The 26,598-nt window shown below is 35.3% G+C and overlaps 1 protein-coding gene and 1 pseudogene across 1 annotated transcript; both read left to right on the plus strand.

The window, feature by feature from the left end:
• Positions 1–1,721: 1,721 nt before the first annotated feature.
• LOC132630412 (E3 ubiquitin-protein ligase RMA1H1-like) lies at positions 1,722–3,934 on the plus strand. Its single transcript, XM_060345992.1, has 2 exons — positions 1,722–1,931; positions 3,009–3,934. The coding sequence occupies exon 2, from the start codon at positions 3,040–3,042 to the stop codon at positions 3,745–3,747; it is 708 nt and encodes a 235-aa protein (XP_060201975.1). The 5' UTR covers positions 1,722–1,931; positions 3,009–3,039; the 3' UTR covers positions 3,748–3,934.
• A 4,044-nt stretch (positions 3,935–7,978) lies between these two features.
• LOC132630427 (E3 ubiquitin-protein ligase RMA1H1-like) lies at positions 7,979–8,838 on the plus strand (annotated as a pseudogene).
• Positions 8,839–26,598: the final 17,760 nt, after the last annotated feature.

A 26,598-nucleotide genomic window follows, 5' to 3' on the forward strand; every position in this document is an offset into this window, starting at 1 on the left:
AGGATCCCACCAAGCTAAAAAGGTGGTGAATAAAGAAAGCCCTAAATTAGAATAAAGATACTGGGTGATAAAGACTGATTACTTGACTTAATATTATAATTGCCAGGGTTAGTAACGATTAAGAAACTGCCAAATGTCTGTTAGAGCTACTGGTGTGAAAATGAAAAGAAGGGGTCCCACCAAGCTAAAAAGGTGGTGAATAAAGAAAGCCCTAAATTAGAATAAAGATATTGGGTGATAAAGATTGATAACTTGACTTAATATTATAATTGCCAGGGTGGATAATAGCTCTGATCTTGATATTTAAGTACTCTCATGTAAAAGAAATTGACCTTTGTATATATAAAATAATTTGTCGATAAAGTGTGACTATATGAACCCTCTTTCGCCCCTTTAGGCTTTAACTCCCTCCTTGGTTCCCTATGTCTGCAATGTTTAACATGACATAAATTTAAGAGAAAAATATTTTTCTACAAAATTTCAAAGTAAAGTAAAGCATCAATATTTATATGACCATAAATCATATAAAATAAAAAATTTAAAATTATATTATTTCTAAATAAAAAATACATTATAATATTCGATGAAATAATATGACACATAAACTAAGACAGAGTGAATAATAATTTTATTAAAAGTCAAATAGTCACTTAAACCAATTTTTATTTAACACCTAAATTAAGCCTTTCGATTAAACACCTAATGTAGACTCAAAATGTACCTATTATTACTAGAGTTTGTAAAATATGTGACGAATATCAAAATATCTATTTTATTTTTTACAAACTTAAAAGACTAAAAATTGCTCAAAAATGTATTAAAGAGATCATTTTGATCCTATCCAAAACATAAGTGAGTCACTTAAGTAGGCGTTTGGACATGCGATTTAAAACTATGATTTGAAACCATGAGATGAAATCAGTGTTTGGACATGCATTTCATCTCATGGTTTCAAACCATGGTTTCAAATCCCAAATCATCTAAAAAGGCATGATTTTGGGGTTTCAACCATGGTTTCAAAAATTTTAAATATAAAACTTGACCAATAAGTTTATATTTTGTAAAAAAAGACCCATAAGTTGGTAGATATTTGTAATAATTACTCCCACCAACTATTTGCTAACCTTTATTTATGTCTATCATTTGGGAGAATTATATTAAAGAGTAATTACATTACTATTCATGTTAATTTTTTTTTATTGAACTAAAGTTTGATCAAAAATTGATATTGTATTTTTTAGAAAGGCCTTCTAGTAGCGTATTAATTTTATTATGAACTATGATTGCTCATTTGTAAGATTGTATAAGAATTGAGAATATTTTAATAGTTTTCACAACTTGTGGAGTTTTATGTCTATATGAAAAATCTAAATTAAAAAATTGCATGTTCAAACATAATTTAAATCATAATTTCATCTTATAATTTCAAATTGTATGAAAACGGTTTCTTAAAGTGACTGCTTTTTGCCATTTCGTCGAGTAAAATCCAAAAAAGAGCAACAGGAAGTGGAAAAATCCAAATAATAAAAAAGAAAGACAGACACAAAGGGCGCGTAATACGAATCCAACGTAAGCGCCACGTAGTCCGATGAAGCTTCCTTTAAGATTTTATCCAGAAGAAATTGACAAGTAAAATGGGTACAGTTTTATTTATATTATTATTACGCGCTAAATAAATATTTTTCCTATACATACTGAACAACCTTTTATCTATAAGCCCATATATTTGTAAAGCCACTCCCAATACCACTTCATTCTATCTTCACTTTGCTTCTATATATCTTTAAAGAACTTGCTTTCTCCCTATAAAAAACCACCATTTTCTTCCTTTAACTCAGTCAGCATAACATATTAACATTGCAGAGTTTTTTCTATTGGATATTCTGAAACTGAACAGTTGAAAGAACATTCTTGATTCAAAATATATTCAGGTACCTATCTATCTTCTTTCCTTCTTTGTGCTCATATTTCTGGCTTCATTTATCTATTAAGATTGAAAAGATTAGAGTTTTTTTTTTTTTTTTTAAATTCAGTTGGTGTTTGAAATTTTTTATGCAAAGTTGGGTTTTCTTAAAAAAGATTGAAAGTTCAGATCTTTATGTTCTGAAGTTTTCTGTGCCTCAAGTCTCAGTTTTTCTTTTTTTTTTAGAAAAAAAAGTTTTTGTTAATGGGGCTTGATTTTTCTGGCTAGATTCTTCCTTTTCCTTTGATAGTAAAGACATTGAAGGAGAACTAGGAATTATTTTTATGGTCACTAAGGTCTAAGGGTGTGTTTGGTATAGGTGTTTTTCAATTTTTTGATGTTGGTCAGTCAAATTTATCGGGAAACACTTTTTCTAGGAAAATACAATACTTAAAAGTTAAAAATAAGAAGAATGACTTGCCTCACCTCTCCCCCACTCTTACCTCCACCCTCACACCTCATAGTGATTAGCTAGATTATAGTATTTTCCAAAAAGATATTTTTTGTTGAAAAGATTTCACACCGTAAGTTGATTACTAATTTGATACTGATAACTTTTCCTTCAATGAAAAAATAAGCTTCTCCACCATGTGGTGGTAAGAGAAGTGCTATGAGTTCAGGTTTTCACTAATCTTGTAGCTAGTTTTATGCATATCACAGCTTAGTGTTCTTTGATTTAATCCTACAAGTGAAAGGAATTGAAAAAACTTTTTTGGTAGTATTCAAGAAACAAAAAGAAGCCATCTCTAGGCTAAAGTTGTAATTAAGTACTATATAAATTGCAAAACTTGCCTTCTTCTTTTAGAGATCTTTCTTGCTAGTAAACCAAACGTCATGGTAGGACCTTTTGGCCTTGCCCAATAGTTTGAGAACCAAGCTTTAAGAAATTTTGTGCAGCTTGATTTTAGAAGGTTAAAGGGAAATGTTACTTCAAAATTTCCATACTAGTTACTCCACATGTAAAGAATTTCCAACTTTTTGTTTGTTATAGCTGTATTGAGATCCTGAAATCTAATGTTTTTCGCTTGGGCATATGTCTCTACAGGCACTAGAAATCAAGAAAATTACATCAGGATATGGCGCTAGACCTTCATTTCCAAGAGCAAATATCAGAGACTGCCTTTGATGAACGTGGTAGTACTCCCTTAAAGAAGTGGAAGACGTTTGACAATGAGTGTGAAGAAGACAATCTCTCTGGAGGTTTTGACTGTAACATTTGCCTGGACGTTGTGCATGATCCCGTGGTTACCTTCTGCGGTCACCTCTATTGCTGGCCTTGCATCTACAAGTGGATTCAATTCCAGAGCATCCCTTCAGAAAATCCCGATCATCAACACCCACAATGCCCCGTTTGCAAGGCTGAAGTTTCACAAAAAACGTTGATTCCGCTCTACGGCCCTGGCCAAGCTACAAAACCAGCTGAAGACGACGTTCCAAGTAAACGCACGGTCATACCACAAAGGCCTCCAATTCCAAGATGTGGGGTCCACACGCACAATTCACATCAATCCCAGCAGAACCCTCGGTCACATCAGTCTCATCCTGCCAGCTACATGGCCCCACCAATGCTCAGCTTTGGTGGCACGACAACGAATGTGTTGCACCCCATGATTGGTGAAATGGTTTATGCACGGGTTTTTGGAAATGCGTGTCCAAACGCATATAATCTAGCAGGCAACAGTAGTTTGAGAATGAGAAGGCAGCTATTACATGCTGATAGATCACTAGGGAGAGTATATTTTTTCCTCCTCTGCTGTGTAGTGGCATGTCTTCTCTTGTTTTGACCACTTTTCCCGCTATATTGCGTGTAATTTGTAGATACGAGTAGTTTGTAGATAATGAATATACAAGCTAGGCTCAATGTAACATGTTCTGGAAGCTTCTCATCTTGATTCAGACTAGCATAATAGTTGATCTTCATCAAGAAACCAGTTTTTAGAAAGTTGAATAGATCTTTCCTTTGACAAACTATCCATGGGTGTTTTTTCTTTGTCAAACATGCCTGTTTAAATTCCGGCGAATCCACCATTAGTTTGTTTAGTCATCTAGAATGTCAAGGCATGTGAAGTTTTAATTTCTTTGCTTGAAGCTGAAAAGTTCATATTTGCCAGAAGGTTTTTGACGAAATTTCATTACGATATTATAAATTTCACTACCAAATTCGAACATTAACATCATGGTGTTCCTGTCGTTTAACGGTCAGTATTGAAAATGAATATAGAAGTAGCCAAATTGGAAATTCGTCAGTGGGATCAAGTTACTTGCCTACGTGGATGAGTGACAAAAAAGAGCAAATGTATACTAGAGAGAGCGCAGCAATTTGAGGAAATTGATGTGGTGTATGTGGTTCAATCTAGAGAAATGTTTTTCCCCAACAATCTAAAATAGATCTTCAATTTTATCCTTTTGAGCATCAAAGAATAGAGAAATACTATAAAGTATGAAGTGAACTAATAAGGCTATTACAATTGTGATATAATAGTCCATATGACCCGGTTAGCAAATTTGATGACCAAGGCAGATTGCTTAGAAATTATCAAGATCATCTATTTCTATCACAAAACCAAAACATAAAAATAAAAATGAGTCGCTTTGACAAATTAGAATAATTAAGATAATTAACGCTTTTGAAAAATCAAGAACAAATTTATTTATTTTCTTTTAAATTATCCTTATAATATATTTAAAATTTAGCTACAACTTAAAATAAACTATAAAGACCCGCTTCTTTCTTTGGATAGCATTCTGAAGTTCAATTTTTGCAGTTTAAAAATTGATGTGGTGTATGTGGTTCAATCTAGAGAAATGTTTTTCCCCAACAATCTAAAATAGATCTTCAATTTTATCCTTTTGAGCATCAAAGAATAGAGAAATACTATAAAGTATGAAGTGAACTAATAAGGCTATTACAATTGTGATATAATAGTCCATATGACCCGGTTAGCAAATTTGATGACCAAGGCAGATTGCTTAGAAATTATCAAGATCATCTATTTCTATCACAAAACCAAAACATAAAAATAAAAATGAGTCGCTTTGACAAATTAGAATAATTAAGATAATTAACGCTTTTGAAAAATCAAGAACAAATTTATTTATTTTCTTTTAAATTATCCTTATAATATATTTAAAATTTAGCTACAACTTAAAATAAACTATAAAGACCCGCTTCTTTCTTTGGATAGCATTCTGAAGTTCAATTTTTGCAGTTTAAATTTTAGGATAATATTGTCGGGAAGTTCAGTTCAGGCAGTTCAAACTCAGGTCACTATCCTAAAGTTTGAACTATATTTTTTTTAATAAATCATAAAAATCGATGCAATTTTTTTTTTTTTTTTGCCTTAATACTACAAGTTTTTGTTAGGTTTTTACTTGATACGTAAGGTATTTCGAGATATGTGATCTGAAATTTATAAAAGCTTATCAAAGTTTTGCTTCTAAAATTTAAAAAGCGTAGAGTTTTGTCCTAATCATTTATCTATAGTCCTTTTTCTTAGCTTTCTTTTCTAAGAAAAGCAAAACTCTCAACATTAATGGCTTCTAGTTTGTATTTCCTCGTTTCAAATTATCTATCTCTTTTTTTTTTTTTTTTTACATATCCTTTAAAAAATATTAACTAAGAGGGGCAATGACTTAACCTTATTTATGTATAAGTTATAATCTCTTCCATTAAATGTTACTCTATTTATGTGTCATTTTCATTAATGATAAAATTCTACTAAGAATAAAATGATAAAAAAAATAATTAATTATGTCTTGAATTTCTAAAATGACAAATAATTCGAAACAATAATTTTTATTAAAATTAGGACACATAATTTGAGACTAGGAGATAGTAATTTTTACTCAGTAGAATTTGCACAAAAAAGATTAAAGTTAAGCCGCCTCCTCGAATATTGGAAGCCTCTAGGAACACAGACTTCCTAGAACACAGTTTTGAAGTTGCAATTTAATTACTGATTGCAGGGAAATTTTTTTAAATGTGTCTCACATAACTGACATTAATTGTGTGAGACTTTTTTTTGTGAGATAAAAAGGTGAATTCAAAATTTATAGACCCAAAAATATAAGATGTGAGTCTACTTCTTTATCTCACAAAAAAATGCCTCACACAACTAGCGCATAATAAAACTGATCGCAGTATTACTGTATTAGTAGTCAAAACCAATGAGAGTTTACGCGTTAAAGTGCGATACTCGTTTAAATTAATTAAATTAATAAAACTACTGTTTATATTAAAGAGATCATTTTGATCCTATCCAAGACGAAAGTGAGTCACTTAAAGTGTGTTTTTTGCCATTTTGTGGAGCAACAAAATCCAAAAAAGAGCAACAGAAAGTGGGAAAATCCAAATATAATAAAAAAGAAAAGACACACACAAATGGCGCGTAATACGAATCCAACGTAAGCGCCACGTAGTCCAATGAAGCCTTCTTTAAGATTTTATCCAGAAGTAATTGACAAGTAAAATTGGTACAGTTTTATTTATATTAATAATATTACGCGCTAAATAAATATTTTTCCTATACATACTGAAGTACTGAACAACCTTGTATCAATAGGCCCATATATTTGTAAAGCACTATATATATATATATATATATATATATAAAAGAATATGTAAAGCTACCCCAAAACCACTTCATTCTATCTTCGGTACTTGCCATCTCCTTATCAAAACATCCATTTTTTTTCTTTAACTCAGTCAGCATAACATTGCAGAGTTTTTTCTATTGGATATATTCTGAAACTTAACAGTTAAAAGGACATTCTTGGTACAAAATATATTCAGATGCCTTTCTTCTTTCTTTCTTGCTTTCTTTGTGTCTTATGTTTCTGGTTTCATTTAAATTAGATTGAAAAGGTTTGAGTTTTATAAGAAAGATTAATTTAGAAAAAAATGCCCAAGAGTTCAGATTCTTACATCTTTGTTACCACAGTAATTTTTTTTATTTTTTATTTTTGCTTTCTTTCCTTTATTGGTGCGGTGGTAGACATTGAATTTTGGTAGGATTGACGTTGCCTTAGATTTTTTTTTTTTTTTTTTTTTGGGTATATTCCGAAGATTCTTGCTGAAATAGGGTTAAGATTTTAAATTGAGGTAGAAGGATACATACGGTACATAACTGTCAAAACTTACATGTGAATCATTTTTTGTACTTAAAAGGCTAAAAAGTTGCGAGTTTGCCGCATTGGTTATGGGGATGGGAATTAGACTCCTTATATATGTTATTGAGTAATCCGCTAGCTTTTGAGGTTTGCGTTAAGCCCAATGTTCATTTCTTATCTTGATATCAGAGCTAGGACCATCCAATTGATATGTTGTTCACACTCTAGTTGTCAGGGGTGTGAAACAGTATCTGACTCTATGTCTAGCTGGGCAAGAATCGTTTCCTGAAGATTTGACCAGCTAGAGTTATTTCCGTTGTAATACTCTCTAATTACCTGAAAATAGGTCCTGGATACTTGCCATTCAACAAGCCATCACTGTTTAATTTTAAGAAGTGCTAGTAGTCATGGGCAGCAATAGAGTTTCTAGAAGTGATATCTCAATTTGCACAATAAATGCAGTTCTTTGTGTACATGATCTATTGGTTATCATCTTTTGAGAATTATGGTGCCTTATTGCTGGATGGTTTACCTATTCATTGTTTAGTCGACTTTTGTTGTAGAATGGACCTTTAGTTGGCAGATATATACTTAAAGCCTCTCTTAGCCTGCTCTCCACCCACTACTTTACCTGATTGTTCACTTCTCTTTTCTGAAAACAATCTGATTAATTGGAAGAATCAGCTATAGTTTTTGTCAAGATTTGCTCGGTTTCCTAAATTTTAGGCATAAGATTTTAGTGCTTTTTTTTTCTTTTCTTTTTCTTGTACTTGTGGTATTGATTTGCTTGCTATTTATTTTGCAAGTTCCAGCTGTATTGAGATCCTGAAATCTAATGTTTCTTTCCCTCTGGGAATATGTTTCTACAGGCATTACAAATCAAGAAACTACATCAAGAAGCAGGATATGGCCTTAGATCTTCATTTCCAAGAACAGATAGCCGAGACTGCCTTCGATGAGTGCGTAGTACTCCCTTTGAGAAGTGGAAGACGTTTGACAATGAGCGTGAAGAAGACGATATATCTGGGGGTTTTGAATGGAACATATGCCTGGACGCTGTGCATGATCCCGTGGTTACCTTCTGTGGTCACCTTTATTGCTGGCTTTGCATTTATAAGTGGATCCAATTCCAGAGCATCCCTGCAGGAAATCCCGATCATCAACACTCACAATGCCCAGTTTGCTAGGCTGAAGTTTCACAAAAAACCTTAATTCCACTCTATGGCCCTGGCCAAGCTACAAAACCAGCTGAAGACGACGTTCCAAGTAAACGCACGGTCATACCACAAAGACCTCCGATTCCAAGATGTGGGGTCCACACGCACAATTCACGTCCATCCCAACAGAACCTTCAAACACATCAGTCTCATTCAGCCAGCTATATGGTCCCACCAATGCTCAACCTTGGTGGCACGACAACAAATGTGTTACACACCATGATTGGTGAAATGGTTTATGCACGGGTTTTTGGAAACGCATATCTAAACTCATATAATCTAGCAGGAAACAGTAGTTTGAGAACGAGAAGGCAGCTATTACATGTTGATAGATCACTTGGCAAAGTATATTTTTTCCTCGTCTGTTGTGTAGTCGCATGTCTGCTCTTGTTTTGACCACTTTTCCCGCTATATTGCGTGTAATTTGTAGATAGGAGTAATTTGTTAGATGATGAATATACGGGCTTGGTTCAACGCAACATGTTGCGGAAGCTTCTGTATCTTGATTCTGGCTAATGCACATAAAAAAGAGCATTAGGTGTGCTAGTAACAACAAAAGGTGCTACCTTTCTTTTACTCTAGGTGATGGAGTTCCTAAGTTTTCATCCATTCCGGTGCATACTACTCCCACATGAAAATGCAAGATGTTAAGTTTTTGTCCAAGAGAAATAGATGAAAATAAAACAGTAAATAGGGTTAATTCAGGTTATGGGTTAAGGTTGGGTCGGATCATTGAGAAAAAAAAAAATTCCATGTAGACTAAATAAAATGTCACATCATATTTTGTTGGTCAAATTTTATTAGGGCGTCTTTTAAAGCGATATAGGTAAAGTGGGGTGATCTTATTGTTATAAAAAAATGACTTTGCTAAATAATTCTCAATAGTTGGGTGACCTTCTGAGTAATTGTTGACACCCAATTTTGTCCCGCCTCTCCTCCGAAATACCTATTTGCGCTTCTAATATTTTTGAGAAAATAAAATAAATATATATTATGTTTACTATAATTATTAGCCTCTTATCAATACCGTCATTGCATTATTCCATCAATTATTATTATTACTATTTTCGCGTTTATTATTATTATTAGTTTTATTACTATTATTATAATTCACAATTTTTATCATTTTGGCATTTTATCAGCTCACGCACACGCATCGCATTTATCTTTGCATAATTAAATAATAATGTTTATTTTACTGTGGATTTTTGAAATATTATTGCACGGCTATTACAACACCATTTTTATCTGAGCATTAAAGATTGCATATTTCATATTGAGCAATATTTTAACACAAGTTGTTTAAACATGTCTTTTATTTAAATTTAGAAGCCAAACTATTTCGTGCACTCAGTCCGTATTTTTGATTTATCGGACCCCAAATCAAAGTCCAGTCAACTCACAAATGTTTTGGACTAGCTCATATCTTTTATCTCAATTTTTAGACCAGTCTATGTTTTAATTCTAGCCCATTCTTTCAATACTCAGTCCAAACAATTTGACCCAGTTCACTTTCCCTTATCACTTTCATCTTCACCACCGCCCCCTCCCCTGTTCTCTCTCTCTCTCCCTTTCTCTCCTCCATATCCCTCACCCGCCCCATCTTACCTTGTCCCCTCTGTCTTCTCCACTTCTCTTTGTCTCCCACGCTCACTGCCATGCCCATCCCCCTGTTCCCCCACGCGTATATTCCAACCCAACACAAAGAAAACCCTATAAAAGGGTGGCGTTTTGAATGGTCTAAGGGGGGATTTTTTTTTGGGAGGAGACTGAGTACAAGTTGTTAGCCGCAGAAACCCCTTAGAGATTGAAGTTGAAAACTCCCTTGAAAAAATGAAGTTCTGAAACAATTTTTCTTTTGTTTCCTTTGAAATCCCGAAAAATCTCTCAAATACAAGTCCCTTTAGCCGCGTAGAATTCCTAAAAAAATCAGCTTCTTTAGCAGTCGCAATCTTATTTTAATATTGGGTCAAGAATACTAGTTCCAGTTTCGTGTTCGTTCGCTTTGTTGTTGCTGTGAATCTGAGCATCGCAAGCTCAGATTTGGTAGTGTTCGAGTGAGTATCGAAGGCCCCATACCCGGTTCGCTGCACTCGAAAAAGGTCAGCCACCTTTCATCCTCTTGTTTTGATTTCGATAATATGGCTGAATCGGCATTTTTATTGTCAGGGACGTATCTGTTAACATCATCTTAGTTGTTTTGTGGCGATGTTATGAAAATAAGTGTACAACGTCGCCTTATTCGACCATTGATCTAAGACGTCATTCTATGTCCATCGCTTTAGTTAAAATCATATGTTAAAGTATTTTAGCTGCTGTCCCGTTCTAAATCATATGTGGCTGCAAATTCATTTCAATCGATATAGTGAACCCAATGTCCGCGTGAAAACAGACACAGTCGATCGAGTTAGTAGTAGTCCCATCGATCTGTTTAGTTCATTTAAGTTCAGTAGTGAATCTGGAGGATCAAAACGCCTATTTGTATGTTGGGATTTCGTGTGATGTTAGCATCAAACAATATTTTACTTTTTTTTTTTTTTTTAATAAAAAAGGACTCAAATACTTTTCTGATTTTTTTTCAGTTGCATGTTAGCATAAATTTTAGGACTAGAAAAGTCATATTGTTTTGATGTAAGTTTAAGAATTTATCTACTTCCGTGTAATCGCTAATTGGATTATGATTTAGTGGATTGTTATAATCCTGTTAAGCTATCTGTTTGTAAAAAAAAATGGGTAGTTTGGATTAAAACCAAGTTAAGGTAGATCTGTGTTAGTCTTAGCCAATATAAGCTGAAGAATTAGCAATTGGGAAGTCCATTTTGATTCATTCATTTAAAGTCATCTAATGAGGTTAGAATGATACTGCATTTTCATGAGTTTGATTTCTTTAACAGGCTGGTTTTCCTCTCAAAATAAAGCTTGCTAGTTTAAAAAACACTCTTTTTTTTTTTTAATATGATGTGTGAATCGCCCGATGTTAGTGATGATATTTGTGAGTCATGTTTGTTTGCTTAATGTGACACTAGTCAATCTTCCAAAAAGAATAAACAGTCTTTGAGAGTTATGTATTTATATTTCAAGCTACGTATGAAATCATATGTATTTTAAAGGAAAGAAATATATTTTGGGTTCTGATTAGTTAAGAATATAATGTGTTCAAGATAAGAAATCAAATTACATTTAAATGTTCTGAATATGCTGTTATGGACTTCCAATTAAAGGAATATATTGTTGCGTTTTGGCCTTTCTACTGTTATTTACTGCTGTTACTTGGTTGCTGCATTCCTCTTGAATAAGTTATTATTGCTCCTTTTTGGCCAACAACTGCTTCACTAAGAGTCTATATTGTACACTTGAATGCATGTTTGTGCTGTTTAAACGTAGCCATGAAGGATCTGTCAAATTGAACATGTTTCACTTAGGAATAAGAAGTTCCTTTGCCCCTCGGTTTTGGCATACATGTGTCTAAAACTGTCCATTCAGGAGTATATGTTTGTTCTTTTGGATTTTGCATCTGTCCGTTGGATCATACTTATTCCTGTGTTGGACCTTTATGTGTACAATAAACTTGATTTACGGTTTTGCCCACTCTTGTACAATATCTCATTTAGGCCGTGTTTGTTCGTCTTAGCCGAATTAAAATTATTTTTTCTTATTGTTATGTGATAGTATTTGCAATTTCTTCTTTGAGTTATGAATCTTGCATTATTAATTATCTAGATCCATACTAATCCTTTTCCTTTCATTTTTATGCATGACCACCGCATACGAGTCCCTCAGATTCATCTTCTTCCGCATTTGGTGTTGGGCTAAAAACCCAACATGATCTCCTCGGATCATCTTCCGTGTCCAGCCCACTCGCAGCGGCATACATATTTTTTGCTGGGCCGAGGCCTAACAGCAGCAAAATCACAGCCGTCCGAAAATGGGCCGAGCCCATTTAACATCATTTGCTCCTCTATGTTATTCATATGCCTTAATCTTGTATTGCACAGTTAATACTTTATTTTGTTTGTTTGTTGCCTTAGATAAAATGAATCTTGGCAATATTAGTAGGTTTTAGTTTTAGTAGTGGGTAGTTAGTTTGACGAAGACTAATAATTAATCCCATAAGTTTCATTTTCTTCTTTTAAAAAAAAAAAAAAAAAAAAGTTATTCATGGTATCTATAATATTCACTGCTAGAATAACTGATAGCATAAATTCATATTTTTGAGTCAAAGGAATCATATTTCATTCTTATTATCTTAATCTCAAAACATCACTAATATGCAAATGTAAATTCCAGTATGTTTTATAAATCACACGTAGTTTAGCTAAGTTAATAAGAGTCAATAAAAAGAGAAAGAAAATTCACTCCCTTTGCATCCTATTTATAAAAAATGAGTCTAGATTTTTACATTGCCATATTCATATCACATGATTTTATTCAAAGTTTAAATGTGCTAAGTCTTTTTCCTAAAAAGTTATCACTTATATGCAAAATATCGTATTTCCCGCAAGCTTCATTTTAAAAATAGCATTTTTATTTAAAACATTAGCAACATTTATAGTTTATTTTAAATAGCATTTGAGGTCTATTTTGTGCAATTATCCTACAAGTCTTGTTTTAGATAGCATTTTATTTAAAGCTTTAGCATATTTCTCAAGTCTTATTTTAAGCAACATTCTTATATTTTCCTTAAAAACTCTAGTAACATTTCCTAACCCTTTTCTTAAAATTTAAAGCATCTTATTTAGCATTAATTCATTAACCTCAGTTTGGTCGGATAACCGTAGTTAACGGATTCTAAAGGATGCCTAACCCCTTCCCTTTAGGATAATATAGAACCCTTACCTAGAATCACACTGGTTAAGCTGACTATTAACGGAGGTTTAGTTAGCTTTACCTTAGTTAATAATTAGGTGCCCTAATTCACCTTAAAATCAATTAGGTGGCGACTCCTTAAAATAAAGCAATTTAGGAATCTCCAATATGCTATACTCCGCTTCAACCCAGTTAAAATGGGGTATAACAGCTTGGCGACTCTGCTGGGGAAATCTAGGTTCTAACCATAACAAACTTAGGTTAATAATTAATTTGTTGGATGTTTAGTTGTTTTCTTTATGTTTGCTTTTAAATTTGCCGTGTTTGTTTCTTTTATGTTCTTTTAAGTGATTACGTTATTATGTGAAACTTTCTATGTAATAACATGTTACTGCTTTCCTTAATTTGGCATTCCGTTCATATTTCCTCCACTTCTGGAAAACTCACACTATCACACGTACACGCGAGGTGTGTTTTGCGCACCCGCAAATTTTTCTTCGTAGAATCCAAATTTTAGGAGAGTTGGCGTATGCGCGGGGTGCCCGAGTAACGGGGACCGCGTAGCCTTCTCACTCGAGTAGTCCGCTCGAGAACGTTGTGTCATAGGAAGCCAACTCCTAGTCAGCCTAAGATAAAGCTAAGCCAAAACCCTTTTTAAGAACATGCACGAACCTAGGAAGGCTTAATACCCAAGGCGTATTAAGTCCATTAGTCAACCTCGTCCAAATGTCCGAGTGGGTTCATGACCCCAAGCGACGCTTATCATGTTATGTGTGCATTATTTGAAGTTGATTGGGCCAAATATCGACCATTGCTCTAATTAATTAAACTTTAGGATGGTAGGGTTTGACTAACCTTTTGTGATGCAGATAGCCATGAAGATCGTCAGTTTTTGAAAGAAGCTTGGACGCAGTTGAGCTTAGCTTATTTTTAGGAATATTTTTTCTTTTTTCTTATTTGGCATGTAATAAAGCTTAAAAATATTTATGTACTTCATTTTGGGAATAGACCCGTTTAATTAATTAAAGAGCAAATGGGATGACATATAATGGCACCTTCATCTTTCAAATACACGTTAGGCCTACCTCGGGCATAAGGAGGTCCCCTGCGTATTAACATGCGTGACTGTTATCTTATATACTTGTGTTATAAGCTTTTAAGTTGCGTGCTTGCTTGCTAAGTGGTTTACTTGAATTTATTTGCAATATGCTCGCTTTTGAACTTATTTGCGATTATCACCTGATGCCAAACTCATTACTTAAATTTATTTGAAGACTCTTATTTGAATTTATTTGTGAAAAGTTATTACTTGATATTTACTAACATCATCTTTGTTTCAGAAGAAAAGTAAAATTCATATTTGCTTTGTCGCACAATTGCATATTGTTCATTAATTATTTTGCATCATCTTCACTTCAAAAAAAAAAAAAACTATTTATTCCGCGGTTAGCGCACTTTAGCCACTCTAGAGCACCTTTGAGATCGTTCGCATTCTTAGCATGACTCCCGACAAATTTCTAATCGTCGGAGGAAATTTTCTAATTTTCGCATACATGAACTAGCCTTGAAAATCCTTAAAGTTAACTCTTATCATTCCAACTTTGTTTTAATAGGCATTCTCTTATCGTTATTTGCTTAGTTACTCAAATCTATTAGTGTCGAACAATTTGTCTCGCATCAAACTACAAATTCTAGAGCCTTTTGTGTCCTTTTACGGGTATGATCTTTTGTCTCAAACGACGAAACACTTGACCCGTTAGCTTCATGCCTCGTAGAATCCATTTTGCACTCGGTTTACGTCATGGAACTTTTACTTTCAAATTCTACCATTTTCAGCATTTATCGTTTCTTAAATTGGTAGATGTCCAAATTTATTGGTCCAATCTATCAAATGGCACTTCTCGATATTTGTTCAATTTTTGCCATCAAGTTGTTCAAGAATGACTGTTCAAGTACCTTGCTTCTGCGGAGTCTTCGCTCAGTCAATCGCGTCATTCTGGGTCGCTGAAATTTATCTTCGCGCACCCATTAATTTCGATTTTTGGCATACAAGTCGAAGGACAATCTCATAGGTCTCCTGTCCTTGACATTTTGCAACCCGCCAGTGCTTCGTAACTCTTGGGTATATTAAATTCAACTGTCTTGCGCCCGATCAATCATGATCTTCTCTAAGCTAATCTCTTGCATTATTAAAAAAAAAATCTTTTTTCACACCACCCGAACTACGTTTGACCTGATTTCCTGTCGGATACAGGATACGTAGGCAGCCTATATAAGGCCCGGTCTTATTTATTACAAATTTTAATATTCCCCAAACGAAGGAGCATGAAACTGGGACAATTTTGGAATGCAACCCAAAACATTTTTCAAAACGTCCTAAACTGGGGCAATTTTTTTTTAAAATATGCTGGAATTGGTAAGAATTAACTCGGAACCAAGCTTTGGCGTTCGATATGAGTCAACCTTTTTTTCAAATGGCATGTTCTACTCCAATGTAGTTTTCTTTCTTCCGATTCATTCTCAACCGTCAGAGCTAAATAGCTGATGATTCATTGTCGTCCATTCGTTTCCTTTATATGACTCAAGTCGTCTCTAATCTAGAGCCTGTTTAATTAGATCACTTAAAAAAAAAATATCTATATCTATGTATATATATATATATTATTTATGAAGCTTTTACTTCATGCACTAACATTTTATTTTGTTTATGAAGTTTTACTTTTCTCTTTAAAAGGTTGTCTGGCATTGAACATTGTTTTGGCTGCGAATCTGCATTAAGGACGAGACTATAATGGCAGAGAGATTTGAAGCTTTCAACATCGGTATGGGTTTGGTGCAAGAGCAAAACGATAGCAAGGGAAAGGTGGTTCGAAAAAATATTGTAGCCAATCTGGGAAATACCTTAAGCCTTCTTCCTAACACAACCCCAACTTCCAGCAACGTTTCCTTAGCCATTTCGCCTCACTTAGATCCTACCTATACCATTCCACAAATACCTTCAACTACACTCCCGATCAAGTAGCGATAATTCCTAATCCTCAATTTGCCATAACCACCGCTCAATTCGAGAAAAGTAAGAAAAACGAATTGGCAATATCCCCATACAGGAGGCCTGGAAAGGAAATCAAGTCGCTTTACCATGAAGATTTGGGAAAAGAACTCCACAATTTGAGGAAAGTCATTAATGAAGAGTTATGTTCAAGGGATTTCCAGATTTTGAAGTATGAAGATTTGTGTGTGCATCCAAACGTTGAGCTTCCGTCAGGGTGCAAAATACCTAAGTTTAACACTTTCAATGGGAAGGGAGATCCCGTCGCTCATTTAAAGGACTATTGCAGCAGATTAATTGGTATTGGACATATTGAAGCCGTACGAATGAGATTGTTCATTCAAAGTTTATCAGGATCAGCACTCTATTGGTACACTAAACAAGATTTTAGCAAATGGCTTACGTTGGAAGATATGGCCCGCGGATTTATAAAGCAATTCGAGTTTAACAATGGAGGCGATCCGCACATAGCCGATTTGCTTAGAATAAAGAAAACGTCACATGAGTCTTTCCAAGAATATGCCATACGATGGAGGTTAGAAGCTTCAAAAATACATCCTCCATTATCCGAGAGGGAATTGATCTCAATCTTCATCCAAATTCAGGAAGACTTATATTATGATAAGTTGCTCGGAGCTTGTGCACACAACTTCTCTGATTTGATTAGGATTGGTAGGAACTAGAAAATGCCATTCAAGAAGGAAGAATTATAGATAGCTCAGCAACACAAGACGTTCACCAAACCTTCCAAGCGAAGATACTGGGAAATCTGCAAAGTGAAATGAAGGAAAACCAATTTGCTTCCACGACTATGCATCAAGCGCAATGCCATAAAAGTCACCAAATTTTTCAATCTTACGCCACCATGCAATGTCCTCGTCAGCAAAACTCCCAGCAAGGCCACCAACAACGGTTTCGCCAAGCACAATCAAGCTCTCAACATCAAAAGAAGAGGAAATCTTTTTGCTTCACTCCTCTAAATGAACCACTGGCAAATATATTTGAGAGGTTGAGTGCTAAGGGTATTCTACAACCAAAGGAGGGATTTATACCTAAGCATCCACCGCCAAACTTTGATTTATCTAAGAGTTGTGCTTATCACTCAAACATTCAAGGACATGACATTGAAGAATGTCCAGCACTAAGATTTAAGATTCAAAGCATGATTGAAAGTGGCAAAATAAAGCTACAGCTAGAGCCTTCAACCAGTGATATTGCAAACACAAACACAACTGTTGTTAAGGGCGATTCATCGAAACTGGCACCAAGGCATTTGAAAAGAAAGCGTGAAACAAGTCAAGCAGACTGATAGGGACATCATCTCGCCACTTGAGAATATCATTCTCCACATGCCCATCTTTAGGAGTAGCCGCTATCTTGTAATCTTTTCTAGACTTTTGAAATGAACTACGGTCAACCTGATTCCTGTTAGTAGTAGGATACGTAGGTGCCCATGTTGGGTCCGGTCTTAATAAATAAAAATTCCAATTTCCCCCCAAGTCGAACTGGAGAAATTTTGCAGACGGCTTATCCCAAGCCATATTCACATAATCAGATTTCCGCAGTGGCATAGCAACGAGAAGCACAGATTCAAAGCCAAAGCTCAATGTTCAACGCAAGGCAACCACTTCCTTTTATACTAACAAATTTTCTTTGAGTAACGCAGAACCGATTTTTAGCTACTCCTCAGCGATAATGCACGGCATACGAATCTTAGCATCAAGAAAACCTCACGAAAGTCATGAAGCAAAGGGTGATTCAAGGATGATTCAAAATCAACACAAATTTCGAAACTCATAATTTTCTTTGAGCGCAGGAATTTTATTCATGGAAACATTTTAGCAAGGTGAAATATCACCAAGGCTTCCAGTTGCGAAAGCCGAAGTATGCTTACAGCTTTGCAGGGACTGCGCATCGAGCGGTTTGAATCTTCCTATAACACGCACAAATATTATTGCTTTCAAATGCTCTGCCATGCACTACTATTTTAAATACCACGCACCGCATATGCACTATTGCTTTAAATTCCCCGCACTGCATGCACTACTATTTTAAATACCACGCACTGCTGCTTTAAATTCCCCGCACTGCATGCACTGTTATTTTTAATACCACGCACTGCATATGCACTATTGATTTAAATTTCCCGCACTGCATGCACTACTATTTTAAATACCACGCACTGCATATGCACTATTGCTTTAAATTTCCCGCACTGCATGCACTACTATTTTAAATAGCACGCACTGCATATGCACTATTGCTTTAAATTCCCCGCACTGCATGCACTACTATTTTAAATACCACGCACTGCATATGCACTATTGCTTTAAATTTCCCGCACTGCATACGCACTACTGCTTTCAAATGTCCCGCACTGCAAAAGTACCGCACCTGCATTGCATTATTACTTTCAAATACCCCGCAAAGGCACAGCATCATTGTTCGCAAACGCACAGCATTTGGGTTCGTCTACCCTAAAATAGGACATATTGGGTTCTTCCACCCTAAAATAGGATGCTTGGGTTTTTCCACCCTAAAATAGGATGCTTGGGTTTTCCACCCTAAAATAGGACGCTTGGGTTCGTCCACCCTAAAATAGGACATATTGGGTTCGTCCACCCTAAAATAGGACATATCGAGTTCTTCCACCCTAAAATAGGATATCGGGTTCTTCCACCCTAAAATAGGATATCGGGTTCTTCCACCCTAAAATAGGATATCGGGTTCTTCCACCCTAAAATAGGATGCTTGGGTTCTTCCACCCTAAAATAGGATATTTGGGTTCTTCCATCCTAAAATAGGATACTTGGGTTCTTCCACCCTAAAATAGGATACTCGGGTTCTTCCACCCTAAAATAGGACATTTCGGGCTCAACCGCCTTTTATATGATGCATGGGCTGCGCACCACCCTTTGCATCGCTTTCATATATTTCTTGGGCCATGCACCGCCCTTTTAAATTTCTACATAAGGCTGTGCACCGCCTTTCATATGATGCATGGGCTGCGCACCGCCCTTTGCATCGCTTTCATATATTTCCTGGGCCATGCACCGCCCTTTTAAATTTCTGCATAAGGCTGTGCACCGCCTTTCATATGATGCATGGGCTGCGCACCGCCCTTTGCATCGCTTTCATATATTGCTTGGGCCATGCACCGCCCTTTTAAATTTCTACATAAGGCTGTGCACCGCCTTTCATATGATGCATGGGCTGCGCATCGCCCTTTGCATCGCCTTCATATATTACACGGGCCATGCACCACCCTTTTAAATTTCTGCATAAGGCTGTGCACCGCCTTTCATATGATGCATGGGCTGCGCACCGCCCTTTGCATCGCCTTCATATATTGCCTGGGCCATGCACCGCCCTTTTAAATTTCTGCATAAGGCTGTGCACCGTCTTTCATATGATGCATGGGCTGCGCACCGCCCTTTGCATCACTTTCATATATTACACGGGCCATGCACCACCCTTTGTAATTTCTGCATAAGGCTGAACACCGCCTTTCATATGATGCATGGGTTGCGCACCGCCCTTTGCATCGCTTTCATATATTGCCTGGGCCATGCACCGCCCTTTTAAAATTTCTGCATAAGGTTGTGCACCGCCTTTCATATGATGCATGGGCTGCGCACCGCCCTTTGTAATTTCTGCATAAGGCTGAGCACCGCCTTTCATATGATGGATGGGTTGCGCACCGCCCTTTGCATCGCTTTCATGTACTGCCTGGGCCATGCATCGCCCTTTAAATTTTCTGCATAAGGCTGTGCACCGCCTTTCATGTTGCATGGGCTGCGCACCGCCCTTTGTAGTTTCTGCATAAGGCTGCGCACCGCCCTTTGAAAATTTCTGCATAAGACATCGCACCGCACCTGCCTTGTTTTATTATTATTATTATTATTTCAAATACCCCTGCGTGCGCTCGCAGCCGCATTGCACCGCACTTGCATCGCTTTACTTCAATATTTATTTGTTACTGACTATTTTTATCTAGTTTAAAGTTTCGCAGGAGCTTTAGCGCAACGTGGAACTATTTCTTCGGCAGCGAACTGGGGCAATACGTCGGGAAGGATAAGCAAACTTCCGACAAGGGTCAATGATCTACCTCGAACACTCGGCTCCAATTCCAAATATCCCGCTCGCGTTCTATCACAATACCCAGTGTCATCATAACTCGACACTGGGACAATATTTTTGCGAAGATTCGCATCAAATCGTGAGTTGCCAGTCATAGGTGTCGTAGTCTCCCCAGAACTACACACGGCCTGATTCTCGTGCAACCCGAGATATGTAGGCGATTCAGAGACCAGAGTTCGGCCGTAATTTTCTTTACCCTTAGTCCTCCATAATCCTTCAGCCGGGACAAAATAGGCTACTAAGTCAACGTCTTTGCCCGACAACTCTTTTCATCATTACCGGGCAAAGAGGGACAAGTTGTTGACACCCAATTTTGTCCCACCTTTCCTCCAAAATACCTATTTTTCGCTTCTAATATTTTGGCAACTTTAAAAAATAATTATCTGCATTTTTACTATAATTAGCTTTTATTAATACCGGCATTTCATTATCCTGTCATTTATTACAGTCACTAGCCATCATTATCATTATTATTATTATTATTATTATTATTATTATTATTCACAATTTTTATCATTTCGGCATTTTACCAGCTTACGCACACGCATCGCGTTTATCTTTGCATAATTAAATAATATTGTTTATTTACTGCGGATTTTCGAAATATTATTGCACGGCTATTACAGCGTCATATAATCTTATTACCTGAGCCCTAATAATTACATATTTTGTATCAGGTTAAAATTTTGTCACACTCAACATATGGTTAATTAAAATGGGTCTTTTATTTAAATTCAGAAGCCAAAACTATTTCTTGCACTCAGTCCGTATTTTGATTTATCTGACCCAAATCAAAGCCCAATCAACTCATAAACATTTCGGACCAAATGACCAGCCCAATACCTATTTTTCCAACGGTCCAGTCCAATTCTACATTTGCCCTATCCGGTCCAGCCCAAGATTACCGACCCGGCCCATTTGATTACCCCCTTTAACCCTAATCCTTATCTCCCTCTCTCTTTTTCTCACTTCCGCCTCCCTCACTTCATTCCCTCTCCCTCCTCTGTCTCTCCCTGTCTCCCTCACGTTTTCCCTCTGCACCTCCACTCTCCCATGTCCCCCACGTTCTCTACCACCTCCATACTCAGCTGTCCCCCACGCCTCTTTCATACGCTCCTTTTCCTCTTTTCTTAAACCCCAATCCACCATATAAAGAAGGAGATTTGAAATCAGAAAAAGGGGGGATTCCCTTACAAAAGTGGTCCGCCATAAAATCCCTTGAAAGACGATATCTATTAGGCGCGGTAATCTTATTTTAGGATCGAGCTGAAATACTTTTTTTTTCTTCGTTTGGCCTTGATATTGCTGTGAATCCGAGCCTCGCAAGCTCGGATTTGGTAGTGTTCGAGTGAGTATCGAAGGCCCCCATACCCCATTTCGCTGCACCCGAAGAAGGTAATCCTTCTTCCTTTAAATTATTTTGTGTCATTTATTTCATCAGTTGTTGTCTCTGTTCGGATTTAGCTTAAGTTTTTTTTTTGTGTGCCATTAGCCCGTCTGGTTATCAGTAATAGTCGTTTGGTATCTTTAAGTTTTTTGTTTTTTCCTTTTTTTAGCTAATATAGTACATGATAATGTGGTGGTTTGTATGCCCTGTCGGTTGAATGTTCAGTTATGATTAAGCATCATTTTGGGTCAAGCATGATTAATATAACCTGATTTTAGACTTGACCTGTCCATGAGTAGATTAGCCTACAATACCTCCTATCACGTTATTCTTGCCCAATATAATATCAGTAATGATGGAGTAATCTGGACTGCTTGGATTGAGATCAGTTAAATGAATGCTTAGTTTGTTGTTGTGACAAACATGACTGCTTGTGGTTCAGATTTGTGTTTCGGGTTTGTTTCTACTTTGAGAAAGGCCCAACTGGTTATTTGTTGAAGTTATGAATGAGGCCTTTAAAGATCTGGTCTGGCTTGGTTAATGTCTAAAAATGAATACTATGATTTGAGTTGAGTTTATCGCCTACATGCCTATATACCTTGTTTAAGTTTGAGCAGTTTCGGTGAGATGCTCATAGGAGGGTTGGTCTAAACTTGTCTGTTTATAAACATATAATAACTTATGCATTAATTATTGGCTAAATGAGTTCATATCAGAGGTATATATTAGAGTTTTCCCTAAAATAACCCATCCGGGTGCCAAATTTAGATCACTGGCTTTGTTTAAAAGATTTGGTATAATTCCCCTCCCTTTATAGTTTATTTTCATTTATGCTTTTGCTGTTCATATGAGTTATTCTTCTATTAGTTAAGCCTGGTTTAATCATGTAGCTCTGTTTAGTATGTCAATCATGTAGTTTGTAAGTTTAGTTTAGATTAACCTGCTTAGATGATTAAGTATGCATGACTGGTGTCAGTCTACGTGTTTAGTCTAGGTAATCTGGTGATCTCATTGGTTAGTTTGATTCTTTATTATCTTGTTAGTTTGAAAAGTGCTAGTGTAATCATGTAATAGATATGCGTCGAGTACAAATCCTGTTAATCATACTAGCCGAGCCTAGTTTATTCCTTTAGGGGGCATTTAGCCACTGTTCATATGTCTTATGCTAGTGTAAACTGTTCCTAATCAATAATCCAACATGTTAAATGAATAAGTGGATTATAAGAATGTTTGGTTTAGCTTAGATGAGCCCTGTTTTATCCCCCTATAGACTTGTTTTCCCATGTGCAAGAATGTTGGGTTTGATGGCAAACCTTGAACCAGTCTTATGCTTATTTCTTGCTATGAAAACTTAACAATTGAAAGTCACTTATGTGTCTAACTGTGGGTGTTGATCAAAACCTTGAGGGATTTGTCCTGTCTAAATTTTAGTAACCTCTAAGAGGATCAGTTCTTCTTGACCTCAACTCTATTATTATTCTTTTCTTCTCTTGAAATGTGTTAGGAATCTCTTATATGTTTTGCCTAGACTCTGTCCAGTTTGCTTTCGTAAAATATGATTAAACCAAGGAATTAATCTGAAATAGGATTAGGGACTGCTCCGTGTGACACCTATTATTTATATGAAATCTGTGAACTTACAGCATTCGCAAGTGAATAAACTGATCTATTTTTCCCTTTAACATCTGTGAGATATTGTTGATCATCAATGTGCTGCCATTTTGGTGTTCTGTTTCTAAGAACTGATCGCTATTTTTCTAAATCTTGTTAAGTGCGAAATGTTTTTTTCCTGGCTGTTATATTGTGGAGTTAAAAACATGATTTAGGTTGTATGTTGATGTGCTTAGCCATTGTTTGTATGGGATGCTATGATCAAATCATTGACATTTGAGATTTAAAGTTCATGTGCTAACATCCTTTTGAGTGTATTAATATGGTTTCATTACCTCACTGCAATGTAGAGAGCATGTGTCTATCAATATCTGGTTCAGCTTACAAGTCATTTAAGATGGAATTTGGATAAAACTGAACACTCTTTCTTTATTAGATGTAATTCATGTCCTATGGTATTTCTTTTCATGAATTCTTATCAGTTTCTTATAAAAAAAACATATTGTGAATACATTTTACATAAGCTGTCTCGCTAATCTTCATCCTTCTTCTTTTTTTACATGTAATGCATCCGGAGCAACCAAGCAACAAAGAGTCTCGTATTGAGACTCAATATGGTTGTCGCTAAAGCCGAAGACCTGCATTTACACCGTCTTTGCCCATTTCACTCCTACTATACCTCCAAGCGAAACGATGGGCGACGAAGCCTCCGCCTTCGCCTCTTATTTATTTCTGTTCTAGTTTTGCCTTTAATGGGTTCTGTGATAATCTTGCTTGTCTTGATTCTCTTAATATAAGTCTAGGACCAATGCTAATATTAACTTAGAAAGGTAGTTGTCATGTAGGAAAACCAGTAGCTTATTTTTATTTAGATAATAACCTTTTTTTATCACTGGTGTCGTACCATGAAGAGCATGATTTAGCTTTTGGACTGATTATAAATTGGTTTTCCCATAATTTGAATAGCGTCCTTTAAATGCTTTCGTTTAGGGTGAGTTTTTTTTGTTTTTTTTTATGTCCATTGTCGAGCAAATGGCAACAAAATTTATTTTAAAAACAAACATTTTTCCAAATTCGTATTTTAAGAGGCTAATCAAACGGAGCATTTTGGCATCACTGGATCATCTTATTTTAAAGATTACATCTTCTCCACCCTATTTTGAGAAAAGATCAGATTTCAAGATTCTTTAACAGCTCATATGATATATCTCCAACTTAAATCCAAATCTACTCAACTTCTTTAAAATGCTTATTTTAAGAATTCAATTCCATGCATGATGTTATGATCGATTGAGTTTTTTTTTTTTTTTTTTTTCTTTGAAAATGAAAGGACGAAAATAAATATGGCATACAAACGTGATTTTAAAAAGCTGTTTTTTTAGGTTTACTATTTCCTGAAAGTTTTTTTTCTTCTTTTTCTTCTTTCAGAGCTTTGTTTAAGTCCAAAAGTTCATCATGTTATTATTTGCAAGGTTTTCTACTTTAATCACCTAAATACTTGGTATGGATACTTTTTCTCACATTGCTTATACAATATTAAATACTATATTTTGTCACAATTTCTTATGTGGACCTAAGTTTGGCCGGATAACCGTAGTTAACGGATTCTAAAGGATGCTTAACCCCTTCCCTTTAGGATAATATAGAACCCTTACTTAGAATCACACTGATTAAGCAGACTATTAACGGAGGTTTAGTTAGTTTTACCTTAGTTAATAATTAGGTGCCCTAATTCACCTTTAAAATAATTAGGTGGCGACTCCTTAAAACCAAAATAAAGAGGAATCACCAAAATGTTGTACTCCTACTTCAACCCGGTTAAAATGGGGTATAACAGTAATGAACTCTAAGTAAGCATTTTACCCCAACATGGAACTTCTCAGAGCGTATCAGAATTAATCGAGCTGCAAAACGAAAACTAAATACCTGATGAAAAAAAAAAAGGCACCGCATAATGATTAATGAAATGTAGCTTTATGTATTGTTCTAATAAAAAACAATATGGGAATCGGAAAAGAATTTTACAAATTGAATTAGTATATGCTATATGTATCTAAGAAAATGGATATTAATCTAGGGTAAATTTCACATGTGGTCACGTAACTATCACTTTTTTCCACAAAAGTCACTTAACTATATTTTCTAATACAAAAGAAAAGTTACTTAACTTTAAGTATACTAACACAAAAGTCACAAAACCACTTTCCGACGAATAACTCATTTTTCACCTTTTTTTTTTCCAAATAAGAATCTAATAAATAAAAAATTAATTAAAAAGGTCCGATCCAAAACCCATATGAAAGAGAGTAAATAACTTTTCATATTCTTTCCTTTTCCCTACCATTTTAACATGTTTAGTTTGAAACAATACTAGATAATTCTTCTAGCGATCCAAGTAACTAAAATCGTCATCATCACTACCATCCCCAACACTCTTACCATTTTGAATTCACTAATTCAAAGTTCAACTCAGCAGCTTCAGAGCTTTCATTGAGTGGGAGGACCAACTTGATATTTGAACCCTATGCATGTATGCAATTTAATACTCCCTTCGTCCCATTATATATATATATATATATATATATATATATATATATATATATATATATATATATATATATATATATATATATATATATATATATATATGAAGGTGTTTGACTTGACACAAAATTTAAGAAATAAAGAAAGATTTTTAAAACTTGTGGTTTAAAACAAACCATAGAAATTTGTGTGGCTAAAAATCATTTTATTAAAGGAAAAAAGATAAATTTAAAGTTGAACTTTTACTAAAAATAGAAAGGTGTCACTCTTTTCGCGATAAATTAAAAAGGAAAGAGTGTCATATAAATTGGGACGGAAAAAGTACCTAACAGTAACGATTACGTCCAAAAAAATCATCGAGCCCAGTTTAATTGATTTGGATAGCTAGAAGAATTACCTAGTATTATTTCAAATCAAACATATTAAAATGGTAGGGAAAATGGAAGAATATGAAAAGTTATTTACTTTTTTTCATATGGGTTTTGGGTCGGGTGGGGTTGGACCTTTTTAATTAATTGTTTATTATTAGATTTTTTTTAATAAAAAAGGTGTAAAAATAAGTGATTCACTGGAAAGTGGTTTGGTGACACCGGAAATTGGTTTAGTGACTTTTGTGTTAGTATACTCAAAGTTAAGTGACTTTTTTGTTAGAAAAGATAGTTAATTGACTTTTGTGGAAAAAAATGGCAATTACGTGTGTCACACCCCTTTTTAACCCGAGAGTTAAATTAGAAGTACGACATATTGGAGATTCCTGTTTTTTTTTTTAATT

Source organism: Lycium barbarum, chromosome 1 (assembly GCF_019175385.1).
Source record: "Lycium barbarum isolate Lr01 chromosome 1, ASM1917538v2, whole genome shotgun sequence".
In the NCBI taxonomy this organism is placed as follows: domain Eukaryota; kingdom Viridiplantae; phylum Streptophyta; class Magnoliopsida; order Solanales; family Solanaceae; genus Lycium; species Lycium barbarum.